This window comes from Tasmannia lanceolata, unplaced genomic scaffold (assembly GCF_043159265.1).
Source record: "Tasmannia lanceolata isolate RefF3 unplaced genomic scaffold, GAP_Taslan_0.1 ptg000026l, whole genome shotgun sequence".
Classification (NCBI taxonomy): Eukaryota; Viridiplantae; Streptophyta; class Magnoliopsida; order Canellales; family Winteraceae; genus Tasmannia; species Tasmannia lanceolata.
Genome location: NW_027518703.1, coordinates 7,121,818 through 7,140,331, shown reverse-complemented (window position 1 = coordinate 7,140,331; position 18,514 = coordinate 7,121,818). Strand labels below are relative to the sequence as shown.

General features: G+C 37.3%; 1 protein-coding gene across 2 annotated transcripts; it reads left to right on the top strand.

Moving 5' to 3' along the window:
• The first annotated feature begins 573 nt into the window (after positions 1 to 573).
• LOC143858365 (uncharacterized) lies at positions 574 to 5,479 on the top strand. Of its 2 annotated transcripts, XM_077369002.1 has the most exons (6): positions 574 to 1,138; positions 1,241 to 1,390; positions 3,331 to 3,417; positions 4,012 to 4,140; positions 4,239 to 4,343; positions 5,248 to 5,479. In XM_077369002.1, the coding sequence occupies exons 1-6, from the start codon at positions 1,030 to 1,032 to the stop codon at positions 5,331 to 5,333; spliced, it is 666 nt and encodes a 221-aa protein (XP_077225117.1). In that variant the 5' UTR covers positions 574 to 1,029; the 3' UTR covers positions 5,334 to 5,479. The 2 variants fall into 2 exon arrangements, with proteins under 2 accessions (XP_077225117.1, XP_077225116.1); XM_077369001.1 differs by lacking the exon at positions 5,248 to 5,479 and having other exon boundaries at positions 4,239 to 4,525.
• Positions 5,480 to 18,514: the final 13,035 nt, after the last annotated feature.

The following is an 18,514-nucleotide window of genomic DNA, read 5'->3' as shown; positions in this document are numbered from 1 at the left end:
AACTACCTAATCCCAAAATTTTCTTGAGATTTTGAAAACTCGTCAAGATCTTCATATTCTATTTTTTGCTGCGAAAATATCACGAAATATTGTGATGTATTATTGGCCACATTATATTTTGTCTATTGATATCTACACTGCAATGTTTTGATAATGAGACGAACTCTCTTTCTCTTTTCCTTTTCAATTGGCTGCTGAAAGCCCTTTGGGAATTGTATTAGCTTTTGAGAGCTGGTTAAATAATAAGAGACAAGGTATGTTTACCCCATTATCAAAACATGGCAGTGGCAATATCAGTAGCCTTTTTTCATAATTTTGTTCTTAATTTTTATATTTTTAAACATTTCACATATTTTATTTTTTCAGTTTTTCCGATTTAAATCATACACTAACAAAAAAAAAACACTAAAATATCTTGAGATTCACCCTTCCTAAGACATTTCTCAGACAAATATTAGTGACTTCGATTACGAGACATGTATGAGAAGTATTTGTTAGCCCTATGGGTATCAGCACGATCTAAACCCTTCACCGCTTGGTGGGGCCCATCATGGAGATGACATAGCGTTAAAATCACTCTAATCAAGCATTCCTAACCATTCATCACTCCAACACGCATCTTTGATCTTTTATCTTAACCGCACATTTTCCATGTCCTCGGTATGAAAGATCGATCCGAAGTGATTATAAAGTCATCTCAATTGCATGGCAGTCCACTCTAGATGAACGGTTCAGATCATCAAAATGTCAAGTAAGTAGGGTCGGCCGAAGCTATTAAAAAGAGGTACTTTGACATTCCAAAATTTGTATCTTGTGCCTCAAAATTCCTTGTTTTTGGTTCTAGTCATCCTGGTAAAACCCGTCTTGCTGCTTAGGAATAAACACAATAATAATCCATCACCATTGGTCCCTACTCCCAACTTATGCTCTATGCTTTGGCACCATGTGCCTCTGCTGCTCTTTAAAACTCTTCGCAAAGCATTGTACTCCTTAACTTCTTGAAGGGCCCACTTTGTCATTGCTAAAGCCATGGGGGGCTCTACTCTAACAGTATTTTCTTTATGTATTCTACATTTCTTCTTGCTAAGTGGTTGCTTTCGAGCTTCTTATTCCTTGACCCTCCCTGATCCTATTACAGGTACTTATTTGGGAGTTAGGACTTTTTTTTTTCTTTATTACTGTTTGTTTTGGTTTTGGGTCTTTTCTTGTTAGGCACTAAGAAGGGTGATTTTTGGTGTAGCTGCTTTGTGTGCTGTTGTAAATTGTGGGGAAGGGACATGTCAGGCTTCTTCAAATGGTTCGAACCTTCCTATTGATTGCGAGTGTAAACAAGGATGGAAGCAGATAGAGATTGGGTCATTTACTCTCCCTCCATGCGTTCTTCCTAACTGTTAGTCTCTCTCTCTCTCTCAACTCAACTAAGCCTTTGTCCCATATGAGTTGGGGTCGGCTAATGAATTCTTTAGAAATTTTTTATGAAGAACGCGAAAGGATCTATGTTAAAGTAGAAAAGATAAGTAACACCTTTCTCCAAAAGCTTAGCTTTTGGAGAAATTGGTAAGTTAACATGGTATTAGAGCAAAAGGTCTCGAGTTCAAACCTCCCGAATAGCAAAAATCCACCTGAGATGGTCGGCCAAAAGCGGGACCACATGTGCCATGTGTTTGCCAAGTGGGCTACACGTGCAGGGGAGTGTTAAAGTATAAAAGATAAATAACGCTTTTCTCGGAGAAGTTGGTAAGTTAACAATCTACTTGGCTCAAATTGACTAAGTCTAATCCTAACACTAGTTGGGTTCGTCTAAATTGATACAAATATATATATATATATAGAGAGAGAGAGAGAGAGAGAGAGAGAGAGAGAGAACGGTTCCTACACATGTGTAGATAAGTTATCTACACACTAGCTTAAAATACATTGGGGGCCACATTATTTGGGTGATCCAAACCATTCATTTTTTAAGGCCCTCACATAGATAGGGTGTCCACAAAAAATCAGATCCATAGGATCATCCTAACCATTCGAAATGTGGAGGCAAATATGGTTTGTGTGCAACTGCACAGATAAGCCATCTGTGCATGGTGCACAAACCATGGGGGGGCACATTTTTTGTGGATCCAAAGCATTTATTTGGAAGGCTCTTCCATGGATAGGGTGTGTACAAAAAATCAGTCCTTTAGGATCATCCTAACCTTGCCATTTGTGGAGGAAAAAAATGGGAAGAAACAGTGTCCGTCCATTTTCTCCTCCTACTTTGATCGGGTTAGAATAGGATGATCCTATAAGGCTGATTTTTGGTACACACCTATCCATAGAAGGGCCTTCCAAATGAATGCTTTGGATCCCCAAAAAATGTGGCCTCCACCATGGTTTGTGCAGCCATGCACATATAGCTTATTTGTGCAGCTGCACACAAACTATATATATATAGGATTTTTATCGCTATACTCACTTTGGGGCCTACAAAATCAGTGAAACCACTTTTTAGATGCTTGCCTAACAATCATCGTACCATGTGGACCCTCTGCATGTCTGTGGTGATCTTGTCCATGGGTATATTGTGCCTTGTAATTTTCTATTTAGGGAACTTTTCCATGGGAAAAAAAATTCCAGGATCTAGTAGTGTGGGAAATAACTTAGAAAAAAGGAATTTTTTTTCAATTTTAACCCCAAATCTTTCAACATAAAACAAAAAAAGGGCGTAAAAATTTACGTAGGGGAGAAAGTGATTTCGGCTCCCAAAACTTCTACAGCTGAATATTTTTCATTTTCATCGAACAAGAGAGATGCTAAACTGACAGACACCCTTGCAGAAACCGGTTACAAGGGCGTCGCCATTGGATCCACGTCATTTGCTTCTAAAGTTTTCAGTGCCCTTTAAATGAGCTCAGGATGACGTGGATCCAATGGTGGCGCCTTGTAACAAGTTTCTACAAGGCTACAAGGCGCCTGTCAGTTTAGCATTCCTCATGCTGAAAAACATTTTCGGACAAAAATTGTTTTTAAGTAAAACTACCCTTGCATCCAAACAGTCCCATAGAACATTATGGAAAAAATATAAATTGTTATGCCTCCATTTCTTTGGATATAAAATGGGCCGTAAAACAATTTTTACTCCCATTTTAAGTTAAAAAAAATGGGCGTAAAATTGGTTTTACGGCCATTTTACGTCGAAGAAACGGAGCCCATGCGGATTAAGTGTTTGTTTTCCATCTGACACTAATTTCCAGTTTTGTTTTTCCTTTTTATCATGGAATTGTGAGAGTTTGTAGGTTTGATTTTTTTAAAAATGAGAAAGTAATAGTTGATGGTATTATGGTGTATGTACAGGCACTATCGATTTCGACTGTGGGAGCGCCTCTCCTCCTCCGCCTCCATCTCCGATTCCCTTGTTACCACCCGTCAATTTATCGGACCGTAAACTCTCATTAATCATAGATAATTTTATTTTTATTAGTTTTTTTTTTTTTTTTTTTTTTTCAAGAAAAGCTTCCATTGCCTAATGAATGATAAGCCTCCTATTTGTTTGCTTAATTATAAAAGCAAATTACAATGACTGGGATTATTCGACGTATGGGATTTTCGTAATATCGCCCGTTTGGAGGAGGCTTCACTAAACGAATGACTCTGTTCACTATCACAAAGTTCAAATTCACCACAAGAAAAACCTTCTTTGGCGGCAAAAAAGAACGTCACTATAGATGAGATGGTTAATTATCCGTCGCAAAAAGGGTTTTTTCTTGTAGTGATTGAGGAATAATTTAGTGAGGCAAATGTTCAATTATTTAGGGAAATATTTTGTAAAGAATTCAAGAAATTTTTGGAAAAGAATACATTTGTTTTTCTATTTATAATACATAATATATCTGACAAAGAGGTGGGTGCGCGCGCCTACTTAATCTCCTAGTTAATGATGTTATATAAAGAGAGATTGTAATTTGTAGTTTGATTTTGAGAAGACTTTCTTTATTATTACATATGAAATTAAATAAAATAATTTCTGTGTTGCAGCTTGTAACTATACATTCTGTGGTGATGGAATTTGTGCAAAAACCACTGCATTTCCATTTTTCAGTTGCAATTGCAAAGAAGGTTCTGCAAATTTACTGAATTTGACGAGCATGGCGTGTATGAAACAATGTAACACTTCTATCCTTCTTATATTTATTAAAATGAAAATTAATTTAATAATATTGTTAGAAAATTTTCATGTGGGTTTTTTTCCTCTTATTTCATAGGTTATTTTGGAGTGGATTGTCATAATCTCGGGTTTGGCCTGGGTGCACCACCACCCCCTGTTTCATCGAATGGTTCTAACTCCGGTTCTAACTCAAATCAAGCTGGTAAGAATGATTCTAACTCGAAACATGAGGGTAAGTTGTACACCGAACTGTTATCAGTAGTGTTTTGGAGAAATTTACATAAAATATATAATTTTGTAATCATTTCTGTTGCGTTTTAGTTAGTCTTTCATCAATTCAAAATCTATTTTTGCAAAGGATAATTTTTTTTTTTTTTTTTTCCTGAAATGGATGGCGGTGTGTACACAGGGCACAGACATAGTCAATGCGAGCTGATAATCGATCCGTGCATGCTAGGAATTCATCGTTCAGGACCAACAATTGCAATGACCTATCCCTATCACAATGAAAGTTTCAAAGATTACTTTCAAAGGATAATTTTTAGGGAAGTGATATATCCGCCCATTTTGAGTACTTGAGACACCCAGCAGCAGTGTACGTGGCAATCAGCCCCATTGAATCCTTGTGACATGAAGTACATCAGCCCCTCTGCAGTCGTTGATACACTGCTGCTGGGTGTCCCAAGTAATCAAAAGGGGCCGATTTGTCACTTCCCTAATTTTCTTGACAAAAAATGATACAGTGTCTACTTGTACTTGCAATTATTTAAAAGTAAATAAAAATGGTGGACCCATATTATTCGATGATCCTATCCATTCATTTGTCTGACTCTAACTTAAGCGGATACTTATGATTACTTTTTTATTTTATTATGAACTTCGTATCTTAGCTTGGAACATATGAAAACTCAAAGTTTTAATAAAAACACTAGAAAGAATTATAAGAAAATTTCATTTTTCATTTTCGCTCAAAACCAACCTTTTCTCTTTCCCATTTCTATTTTTTTTTAAATCTTATCCGAATTCTTAATTAACGCTCAAGCTGTTAATCGATAGGCCTGATAATTAATTTTTCATATTTTCCGTTTACTTCTCTAAATATGCAGGATCAAGGGAAGGGAGTAATTCTTCAAGGCATAATGTGGTGCTGGTTATAGTACTGTTCTTAGCCATTTTTATACCTTGGATATAGACGGAGTTGAATATGTGAACGGTCTTGTTTGCTCCGTATGGTGCAATGTTACACCGATGAGCGGTCGGATCGCCCGCTTGTCCCACGTCTATGGTTTTTTTTTTTTTTTTATTATTAAATGCTATACTAGGCTTATTATAGTTGTCTCTGACATATGAAGTGAAAAAATGGATGCTAATATCTATCTTTTTATTTAATAAAAGGAAAACTTAGAGTATTTGTTGTTGATTGTGGATGGCAAGGAAACAGAAAAATTACAAAATATATGCAAAATGCTAATTCTAAGGTGGAGTTAATTGAGGACCCCACCCCTCTCTCTCTCTCTCTCTCTCTCTCTCTCTCATGGGCCTAGGTTTTCTTCTTTAATTGTCTACACAAAAATATAGGAGGGTACTTCACTTTATAATTGGGAAATGATAAATGCGCCCCTTTTCATTACTTGGGACACCCAGCTACAGTGTATCTATGACCGCAAAGGGGCTGATGTATTTCACATTTGAAGGAATGAACGGACTTGATTGCCACGTGCAATGCAACTTAGTGTCCCAAGTGATGAAAAGGGGCGCATTTATCATTTGCTAACGAGTGTGTAAAATTAAGTTTCCAATGCACCTTAATGGGTGGTGCCCTTACCCATGTTTTGATAATATACAAAGAGACTTCCATATATAGGGGATGTTTGGCAACCTTGAAAACATATTCCATGAAATATTAGTGCCAATTGTAAGAGATTTGAAGAGATGGGAGCATAAAACACCCCTCAAAAATAAGAAAGAAAAAACTCAATTTGAAGTAGAGTATTTTTTTTCTGACAGAAAAATACGAAAATAGTGAATGGGTGACACCCTTTTGAAAGTTGGTGAACGGAGGTCGAAACACCTTTTTCTGACATGGCCTTTTACCCAAATACCCCTCATGGCAAAAAAAACACGTTATACTAGATTTTTCTCTCTCTTACTTTTCACCTACCAAAGTATACCGCCTACCTCTTGCAAATTTCTCCATTAACGCCTGAAACCCACGAAGTGTAAGTGAAGGTTAGTAGCTTATCTACTCTCTTAGGATTAGTGCTTCCATTAATGCGTTTGAACCCTGTCTTTAGTGTGTGATAATAACCCTGTCTGTATTGTGTGTGATAACCCTATCTTTATTGTGATTGATAACCCTATCTTATAACCCTTTTAAAATGGTGACTTAGGGCTTCTGCTTCTATTATCTCTAAAACTGTTCTTATAGAGTTGGTACCCTACTAATAAAGTTGGTATTAGTGTTTGATGACCCGAATATAGATGGTTTATGTAAACCCTTTTGTACATGAATCACAATTTTTTGCACTTGATAATCCCTTATTTGCTGTTGATAAGTCCCATATATTTACCTGATAAACTTGTTTTGACACTTGATACACCTCGGAGAGGCTTGGTAACCCCCTTGGAGAGTGTTGAAAAGCCCTTGTACATTGTTGGTAACTCCCCTTCTATGTACTTGGTAATCCCTTTAGAAACTTGAAAACCCCCTTGTGTAGAGAGTTGAAAACCCCTAATTTGCAACTTGATTACCCTTTACAGAAGCCTCCGTACGGACTTGAATCCCTCATTAGGTAGCTGATAATCTCTTAGAACACCTTGTGGACTGACTTTCAAACCCCAATTGAGGTAGTAAAACCCCATTTAGAGTCCATTATGAACTTGGTAACCCATTGTGTACACTTGAATACCCCTCAAGAAGATATGAAGATCCCCTTTTAGTAACAACTCTGTTTAGAACCCCTATTTAGAATTTTATAAAAATGTCCGAAACAATGGTTTCTCTTCTTTTACACTATGATGGAGATTTGAAGGATGATGTTTCTTGGGAATACGTCGGAGGGAAGAAGACATTGTTATCTGTCAGCCGCGGAATCAATTTCGATGAATTTGAAGCTGCAATCCGAAGAAGGATTGGTGTTATAGAAAGGCAGGTTTTACTATCAATAAAATGTCGATATGTTGTGGATCCATATATAGTCACTTTAATCGACGTCGATGATGATGATGTCCTCCAAACAATGTTAAGGATGTTTGACAGATACATGTTCAATTCTGTGATGATATACATAACTAAGAGCATAAATGATAAATGTATTAATTCATTGAATTCGTCAATGCTTCCCCCAAACAAACTCTGCACTAGGAGACCCTCTCTTAATCGTAGCATTCCTTCTACTTCGATTCCGTCCCAAAAACGTCTTCGTTTTGAAGTGGACTTGCAAAAAGACTACGAAAGTGAATTTGATGGGAGATATGTTAGTGAAGAGATCAGAGGTGCTCCAGCAGAACCTGTCATAAGGTATTGTAGTTATTTGGCAATGTTTGAATACTTCCATATTTCAATTTATAATTCATATGGATCCAACTTGATTATATATTGCCGAACTATGCAGGTCTGAAATTGACTTAAATGAAACATTGGCAAGTGATTTGTATGGCAACCATGTTTGTGGAGGTATTGATGACTTCCAAAATGTGGGAGATCTTGAAGTGGACTTCAGTAATGTTTTTGAAGACGGTTTCTGTGTGAGGGGTTTAGATTTAGAAGAAGAAATAAATGATGATGATAATGACGATGGTAGTGATGATGATGATGATGATGAGGAGGAGGAGGATGATGATGATGATGACAATTATGGAAATATCGGTGTTAGTCCATGCGCTCAGCCTTTCAGTGCGGATTCTGCTATCAGATAGAGATCTCAACCGGTTCCGACTAACAGTAGTTGGCCAATGAAAGCAGATGAGATGTTTGTTGGGGCCCATGATGTAGATACTAATAATCTTCAGTTTGAGCAGTTAACGGTTGGGGCAATATTTTCTATATGCAACACTTCAAAAAGGTTGTCAAAGAGTACGCTATTCGGCAGAAGTTTATGTTCGTGAGGTCAAAGTCAACACCGAAGAAGTATGCCGTTCGATGCAAGGTAGAGGGTTGGAAATGGCGTATAACGGGTACTAATCATATGACCTGTGTGTTAGTGAAGTCGTTTGTCCCCGACCATACGTGTAGAACTAAATTAAGGGGCAATGATCACCCTCTTGTCATAGCAGCTTGGGTTGCTGAGACATGTTTACGCTTATTTGCTTACCCAGATGATGTGAGGACGAGGATGATACGAGAATATATCAAGATGCATTGGGGTATAATTATAAGCTATTGGAAGGCGTACAACGCGATGAATATCATACTTGAGATTAAGTGTGAGAATGTGGAGGACTCTTATCGAATATTACCTGCACTTACAATTCAGATGATGAGAAGAAATCCCAGCAGCTATATGCGTGTTTTCAGAGCCAGAGATTTACGACCTAGGGGAGATGATAGATTTGTTCGCTTATTTTGGACATTTGGTCCTAGCATACGGTCTTTTCATCGAACACTCAGGCCTATAATTTTGGTTGATGGGACACATCTGCGAGGGAAGTATCTAGGAATCTTATTGATTGCAATCGGGGTCGATGGTAACAACGGTTTATATCCATTAGCATTTGGGGTTGTTGAGACGGAGAACGAAAATAGTTGGAGGTGGTTTTTTATGTTGCTGAGGCAGTACGTATTGGCAGCGGAGATGAACATATTCACCATATGCTCCGATCGACATAAGGGGTTGTTGCAGGCAGTGCCTAATATATTTCCCAATTCTCATCATAGTTATTGCATGCGTCACCTCGCCGCCAATTTGCGATCCGAGTTCAAAGATGTTCTACTTGAGAGATTGTTTTGGAAAGCCGCACGGACTTTGAGAGAGAGTGTGTTCAGAGAAACAATGGAGAAGATTAAGGTGAGGAATGAACGTGCACACAAGTGGATAAGTGACATTGCGAACGAACACTGGGCTAGTTTTTATTTTAAGGGGAATAGGTATGATGTATTGACTACAAATAGATCGGAGTGTTTCAATGTTGTCCTGAAGGATGCAAGAAGATTGCCGATTGCATCATTGGTAGAGCACAGTAGACATCAGACTACAGACTTCATTCAAAAAGCGTCAGAAATTGGGTCATAGTTGGCAAACAAAGTTGACTCATTACACATAAGAACATATAACATTAGCGAGGGAAGAGAGCCGCCAGTATACAGCTTATCGAGTTGGGATTCATGAATATGAAGTACGGTCCCTTGAACATACAAACTTCTCAGATATTGTGATGACTTCTTTTTTGTTATTTTGTAAAGAATGGTTGTAATTGGAACATCAATACATAAACAATTTTTTTGGATATAGATATGCTATTTGTTCTCTATTTAGTTGTCGCTCTCCTACATCTAAACCATGAAAAGGGACTTATCAACAGTCAGAATTGGATTACCGGCACAAACAATAGGATTATCAACCAATTCCCTAGGTTATCAACCAAAATCTAGGTTATCGACTCCCCCAAAATAAGTCATCAACCAATCGGAAGTGAGGTTATGAACACTCAAAATTGGATCATCAACCCATTCCCTTGGTTGATAAAGCTACTGGAATTCAAAATCCAGGTTATCGACTCCCTCAAAACGAGGTTACCAACATTCGAAAGTGGGTGATAGACCGAAAAATTAAAGTTACCAACCTCCCATTTTTTGGGTCATTGACCTTGGAATGTGGGTTACCAACCCAGAAAAAGGGTCACCAACCATTTTTCCGTCCGAGGAGTGAAGCTGCTGGACTTGAAAATTAAGGTTACCAACCTCCCATTTTTTGGGTCATTGACCTTGGAATGTGGGTTATCAACCCAGAAAAAGGGTCACCAACCATTTTTCCGTCCGAGGAGTGAAGCTGCTGGACTTGAAAATTAAGGTTACCAACATCCCATTTTTTGGGTCATTGACCTTGGAATGTGGGTTATCAACCCAGAAAAAGGGTCACCAACCATTTTTTCAGCCGAGTAAAGCTGCTGGAATTGGAACTTAAGGTTACCAACCTCCATTTTTTTGGGTTATTAACCTTTGAATGTGGGTTATCAACCCAGAAAGAGGGTCACCAACCATTTTTCCAGCCGAGTAAAGCTGCTGGAATTGGAACTTAAGGTTACCAACCTCCCTTTTTTTGGGTTATTAACCTTCGAATGTGGGTTATCAACCCAGAAAGAGGGTCACCAACCATTTTTCCAGCCGAGTAAAGCTGCTGGAATTGGAACTTAAGGTTACCAACCTCCCTTTTTTGGGTTATTAACCTTCGAATGTGGGTTATCAACCCAGAAAGAGGGTCACCAACCATTTGTCCAGCCGAGTAAAGTTGCTGGAATTGGAACTTAAGGTTACCAACCTCCCTTTTTTTGGGTTATTAACCTTCAAATGTGGGTTATCAACCCAGAAACACACATGTCTAAAACCTGTTTAAATTTACAAGTTCCAATATTCAAATTGAAACACAAACACAAATACACTTCCATAAAACCTGGTTACATTTACAACTTCTCCACATTCATAAACAAGTTCACAATTCCATAAAACCTGCTTACATTTACAACTTCTCCACATTCATAAACAAGTTCACAATTTCATAAAACCTGTTTCACCAACCAAGTTCTCCACCCATTCACAAACACAAACACACTTCCATTAAACCTATTTCAATTTACAAGTTTTCCACCCATTCACAAACAAAAACACAGACCATAACAACTTCCCTTGCCATTTAACAAATCCCCTGCCAATCTCCATTAAAAAATAAAGTTTGATCATCAGAAAAAATAAACATCCATCAACATTAGAAGGTGTTCCTATATAAGTGTGCAGTCCCCAAACTCTCATCGTAAAAATCTCTCACAGAGTTGTAGCCGAAATTCATGAATGTCTGTCGGCCCAAAGTTCAGTGGTTGACCATGGTAGAGATGCTCAATCGCTTTTAGGACAAAAGCGTCGCAATCAACCATGTATAAAAGCATGCATTGAATGGAGTTACTTTTAAGCTAACTACGAATGAGATAGGAATACTAACAAAAAATCGAAAGTTTTAAGTTTGAACCCACCCATTGTTCTGCTTTCGGAAGCCATCCATCTGTGAATATGGAAAGTCATCGATGTTGCAACCCCGGCCCTTCAAATATTCCTTCATTAATGCTACCTGAATTTATGACAACGAAGGAATATTGAGTGTTATACATATGGAAGTAACTTTAAATGTTACGGAAGATGTTAATTTACTTACAGTGGGAGATGCTCGCTCCTGAAATGAGTCCCCTTCCATGAGTTGAACTCGACCATCTTTTTATTCACCATATCAACAAGCACAAGAGCCCAATGAAAGTCTTGACAGCATGGGATTAAAAGCATCCCAATATCTTCTGACGGGATATGGTCAAGTGTACGATACACTAGCTCGTTCGCCAACCGATCGGAGTCCAACTTATTTTTGTCATCCATTGAATCACGCCCTGAAGTCTTATATCCCTGTACAATGAAATGAATTTTGTGGGAACACTAAATCATGGATAAGTTGTAAAGTAACATGTATAGCTACAAAAAAGCCTCTTACATGTACTGACGAAGGAATATATACAATCCGTCCAATCAAGGCATTGCTGGAGGCGCACAAATACTTCCCATATACATCCAACACCTACAACTACATCAAGTGTCAAAACAAGTTTATCAAGTAAATATATGGGACTTACCAACAGCAAATAAGGGATTATCAAGTGCAAAAAATTGTGATTCATGTACAAAAGGGTTTACATAAACCATCTATATTCGGGTCATCAAACACTAATACCAACTTTATTAGTAGGGTACCAACTCTATAAGAACAGTTTCAGAGATAATAGAAGCAGAAGCCCTAAGTCACCATTTTAAAAGGGTTATAAGATAGGGTTATCAATCACAATAAAGATAGGGTTATCACACACAATACAGACAGGGTTATTATCACACACTAAAGACAGGGTTCAAACGCATTAATGGAAGCACTAATCCTAAGAGAGTAGATAAGCTACTAACCTTCACTTACACTTCGTGGGTTTCAGGCGTTAATGGAGAAATTTGCAAGAGGTAGGCGGTAAACTTTGGTAGGTGAAAAGTAAGAGAGAGAAAAATCTAGTATAACGTGTTCTTTTTGCCATGAGGGGTATTTGGGTAAAAGGCCATGTCAGAAAAAGGTGTTTCGACCTCCGTTCACCAACTTTCAAAGGGTGTCAAAGGGTGTCACCCATTCACTATTTTCGTATTTTTCTGTCACCAGTTGACAATTTTTCCTTGTTTTTAATGGATTCTTTTGTGCAAGTCAGAAATAAGCATCTGACCGGACTTGTCTTTTTGGCCTATGCGTGCTTTAAACTATCCCATCCCCAACTAGAAAAAAAAATTAGGCAATTTAGTTGCACCCAAAGGCACAACTTTGTCTGGGATGTTATTCTGTAGCTTTAGCTATTAATGCTCAACAATACGCACCGAAAAGAGAGATGGAAAAATCAATGAGCCACACATTCAAATCCCATGCCAACAAGAAAAAGCAGAGATGGGTTTCTTTCCAATTTAATGCAACTCTCTCTCTCTCTCTCTCTCTCTCTCTCTCTCTCGTGAGTCTGTAACAGCCATCACTGACCAGTCCAAAGTAACCTATTTTTGAAATGGTTTGGATGCGTACATAACAACTTTGGATTGACCACGCACAATTTTTTCGACTAGCTTTGGAAAAAAAAAAAGAGCATTCAAGAGACAGGATCATATATGATGAGTGACTTTAATTTGATGGACGGGCAATCCTTATCAAAAGATAACAGATAAATTATGGTTTGGATCATTCTGTTGAACAAGTGGCCCCCGATCATGGAACTAGTGTGGTAACATTTATCATTTTTTTTTTCAACTTCCTGCCACCTTCACTTTGTTCACTTTTGTTGGGCTCTCAACCCCCTTGGTTGTGAGTCCTTTTTAACTAATAAATCATTATAAAAAAGGGCAGCCCAGTGCACGATGCTCCTGCCATTGCGGGTTCTGGGGAGGACTAGATGTTCGCAGCTTTACACTTGCTTTGCAGAGAGGCTGTTTCTGTGACTCGAACCTGTGACCACCATGTCACAATGATAATTAATAAATCATTATCATTTCAAATAAATAAAAAAATATTAGATGCTATATTATAAAACAAAGGGGCAAACCCCTAGATAGAAGTTTTAAATTTCACCCAGAATCGGAAATTTCGGATTTCAAATCAGTAATACCTGAAAATGTTACATTATTAATTTTGAAACCATGGACAGAAGAGGTGAAAAGTACAAAGAAGAAAAGAAAGATAAACTCAAAGCGAAGATCAAGGGGAAGAAAATTAAAAATCTCTAGAGATGTCCTGTTCACCCCAATTATCGCTAGCCGGTCCGCCTAACTATTAGCTAGCTGATTGACGTACGTCCTGGAGCAAGACTGAATGCCCCTTGACGCAATCATGAATCTCATCAATCTACCAAAAGCTTAATATTTTGCTAACACTTCTGGTTATCAAGTTTCGGAGCAGTCGAAACAGAATGTTAGTCGTTAGAAGCAACTCCATTTTGCTTTGAGAGTTTACCTTCTTTTACCACTCCAAAAGTCAGAATTTCGAGAAACAGGCAGTGGGTCGAGTTTGCTGAACACCATTATTTTCATTCTCTTGTTCTCCACCAAACAAAAAAAAGAACAAAAATACAGCGGAAAATGATTGCTGAAAACAGCCTTAATTTATTATTATTTTCTTGTCAAATGTAAAGACACATGCAAATCACTTTCTTCCCTGTCTTGAAACTTACTTCAACTTTGGGATTCTAATGAAGCAACCCACAAGGAAAATTGATGGTAATCAGTGAGATAATTAGGCCTTGGCTTTGAATGGTTTAACAAAAAAAAAACACAATAAACTCAATTGAATGAAAACTATTCTCTGGTTGGTAATCCAACACACACACACACACATCATGTGTGATGGAGGATGTTTATCACAAATATGTCTTTCCTCACATGGAGAGTAGACTTTTAATTTGCCATACTTACATATCTTCTTTGGATTTTCATTCATTCAAATTGTACAAGTTTTATAATAGCAATTGATATCTCCACTCCCATGTTTCACTTGTTTCATTTAATTCATATTACGATGTGGTACTTAGTAGCATGAAAAAAAAGTTGCATAATTTATGAGCTGCCAAATGGATGTTTCTAATACCTAAAGCATTAAGAATTCTAGACTGCCATTGTACTTTAATGAATCAAAACAGGTGACAAAGAAATCTAGAAAACAAAAAAGAGGAAGGAAGAAAATGAAGTAACATAAATGGATTATTTCTCTACCTTCACCTTTATATTCTCTGAATAGCCTCTCCTAAAAATAAGTCATCCTTGAGAAGTGGCTCTGAGAAGGTCACTAAATTGTGGAGCCTCATAAAACAGCCCTGGCCCACATATAAACCATAAGTTTATAGTGATAAGTCACACATTTGGCCTTCTTAATTATTATTTTTTTAAAATTTATATAGAAAGACTTGCTTGTTTCTGGATTGTCATGAACATTTATATTAGCCAAATGGTGTGCATTTGTTACATGTTATGGTGTTAATGAGTAGATGCAGTGTGGTTGTTACATGTTATGCTTTTATTTGTTCATGGATGGTGTCTCACTTTGTGTTACTGTTAACTTACCAACTTCTCCAATAGCTTAAGCTGGAGAAAGGCATTATTTATCTTTTATATTTTAACACTCCCCCGCACGTGTGGCCCACTTGGCAAACACGTGGCACATGTGGTCCCACTTTGGACCGACTATCGTATGTGGATTTTTGCTATCCGGGAGGTTTGAACTCGAGACCTTTGGCTTTGATACCATGTTAACTTACCAACTTCTCCAATAGCTTAAGCTGTTGGAGAAAGGCATTATTTATCTTTTATATTTTAACAGTTACTACATACAAAGGAGTTTTCGAGAGAGGGAAAGGGGAGCGAGGAGATGATATATGTCCTTCGAAATGTGTGACTTGAAAAACCCAAATCCTTATCTAATCTCATTTGCACTTATATGAGAGAGAGAGAGAGAGAGAGAGAGAGAGAGAGAGAGAGAGAGGAAAATGTTATATCTTAAGGCCTTGTTATATTGATCTTTGTAAAACCCTATCAAATGGTTTTTTTAAACCAAACAAACAATTTTACTATTAAATAGTGTAAAACCATATCGAATGACAAAATTTTATCCATGACACTCTAATTTTGTTTTAAACTCATATTTTTTCTTAAACCAAACCATTCTTAAGGGAGATTTACATCATTTTAAAAGTTTCGAAGGGTATTTTAAAATAATATATAAGTCTTATGCTCCCAATATGGGGCAATTAAAATATCTTTATGCTCAACTCTAGGCTTATTTTTGACAATTAATTTTGAAGACTAGCTAATTTTTTTTTAAAAAGGACAGAAATACTTTGGCACATTCAAGAGAGAACAAGTGATCATTATTCGAGCACGAGGTGACTAATGTCTCTACAACGGCAGAAGGTTTCCTAATGGACTGGGTTCTCACATACTAACACGAGTATAGATAAACAGTGTATTTTTAGGTATTAGTCTCCAATACTTGTAGTTTAATCCCAGAAAGCTCAAAACAATCTCGAAGTTTGGAATATTATTACACCATATATGCAAGCTAAATCCTCATCGGCTTACGTTATTTGAACATGAACATGAACATGCTTTACTTCATCTTGATTTCCTAAGAAATTGGGATAATTTATCACCTCTGCATAATTGTGCTCGTTATGCTCAATTGGACTCGTCTTGATATGCAAGTACTTGACCATTTTATCAACAATTAGTAATTAATTATATGATAATTATCATATTTTTATAACATGCATCATTGTAAGAATACAATAATAAGAAATAATAGCTTGCATATATATATTAAGTAGAATATAATCACAAGATTCACAACTATTAATCTACACAAATCAACATGTTTTCAATACTCATAAATCAACAAGTATTAAAAAATCTTAAAAATTTCCCAATAATTATTATGGATTTGCTAGCCAATTTTGCAGAAAGCCATTTAGCGGCGGGATTTTGCATGTGGGAACAGCCGCTCACGTTAATAAAATGAATAAGACAGAATCCGCTAAAAAATCAACATGTGTGCCTGTTCTCACATGCAAAAGCCAGCCACGAAATGGCTTTCCACGAAATTGTCTAGAAAATTCCTAATTATTAATAGTCGATGATGATACTTGTTTGCATTAATAGCAATAACTTTTAGTCCTCTATAGCCAATGAGGGTTAGACAAAAATGATGAGCTTGGTGACTTCTTCAAGCAAGCGTCTCTACTTTATAATGAACCTACAATAATCTACAATGCCTAGGCATTAGGAAACCTCCACTCATAACACCACTATCATATAAGAGCCCCTCTTTCTTTTCATAGATGGGTTTTAAAACCGGGGAAGGTTGCGACCTAAAACCGGACTATATCTACACAGTGGCCGGTGCGTTACAGAATGTCAGAATGGCATCAAAGCCACACCTCCTCTAGTACTGTGTGCCAACAAGGACGCTTGGTCCTCAAGGGGTGGATTGTAGAATCCCATATTAGAAAGGGAGGGGAAATTCCTGAGCTATATATATATATATGCAGAATTGCAGACCCTCTCTTTCCCTTTATAGATGCACTTTAAAACCGGGGAGGGTGTTGGCCTAGAACATGATTATATCTATACAATGGCCGGGGTGTTACATCATATTCACAAGTTCACAACGCAAGTAGCATGCCACATATCGCACCGTCTTCAAACGTTTACACGCACAATTAATTTTGATTCCTCCTACCCCGATAGTCGAACTCGTAAATAGATCTTGTAGCAAAGCATCTACACTAATTGACTGATCATATTGGAAGATCAGAGTTTAGACTATCCACATTAACCATGTAATGATATATGCGCCTACTGAGTGGGTCACACCACATGTGGGCATGTGCCCGCTAACATGAAGGTTGGTCGGTAATTCAGTGGTCCTCACTCCTTAATAAATGAACAGGGTACTTATTTCGCGGCTGTAGGAGAGAATCAATGAATCATCACCTTAGAAGACAAAAATCTGATATGAGGTCACTGTTCTCTCCAGTAGATGTGTGACATGACTTTTTGTGATATTGACAATCCCTAAGGCTGCTAGCAAAACGGAAATCTGTTTTGCAAAAAGAAGAAAAAAAAAAAATGAGCTCTTTATCTTATGTGGTAAATATGATCAAATCTTTGTTTATTTTTCACTTTCGTATTTATTTTCCTAAAAGAACTCTTTTTTGAAAGTGTTTCATTATGAGTTAAAGGGTTTTGCCAACGACTGCCCTTATGGCACTTGTTAAGCATCATTTAATTGCGCTAACGATCTTGAATTTTCACATAATTTGAGTAAAAAATCTCAAACTGTGTGTAAAAGGCTTAAAGTATGTGTAAATTCCAAATTCCAAGGGCAATTAAATGATGCTCAACTGTTTACAAAAGCCCTTAGGGTCTGTTCAGTTGCGCGCAGGAAACGAAAAGGAAAAGGAAATGACGTGGCAGAAGGAAATGGAAAGGAAAAGAAACTGTTAAGAAAGCAGTAGGAGTGCGCATTCAGTTGCCATGAAACAGAAACGAAACAGTATAGAAACAATATTATGAAAGGGGGTTTCACACAAGATCTGAAACAGGTTTCAAAAAATAAGCTCAAAAATCAAAACATATGAAAGAGGGTTTCACTTAAACCCTAATCCGAACCATCATATAAAGCCCTAATCATATTTTAGAACTTTGCAAAAAGCAGAAAGCCAAAGGGAAATCTAATCAAATCAAAAGCAGATTAGCGTTTTTTGCATTGGTAGAGAAAGAATTAATAGAAAAAGATTCAAATGTGCATTTTCTGAAAAAGAGTTTCAGGTAGTTGCCAATATCTGAAACTGAAAACCCCTAAAAAATGGTGATAAATCCCCATTAAAATGTGCATGAAACCCATTCTTCTTTTCCATCTGAAATTGATGAGAAAACTCCTAAAAAATGGCGATAAAACACCAATAAAACAGAAAAAATAAAAAATAAAATAAGGAAAGAGGAGAGAGGGACGAGGTAAGAAGCTTACCTCTCGAGGAAAGTGGAGTGGAGAGCGGAAAACCACCGCATTGGAAAAGATGGCAGCAGTTTTGCTCTCCACAGACCAAAGATGATGACGAAGA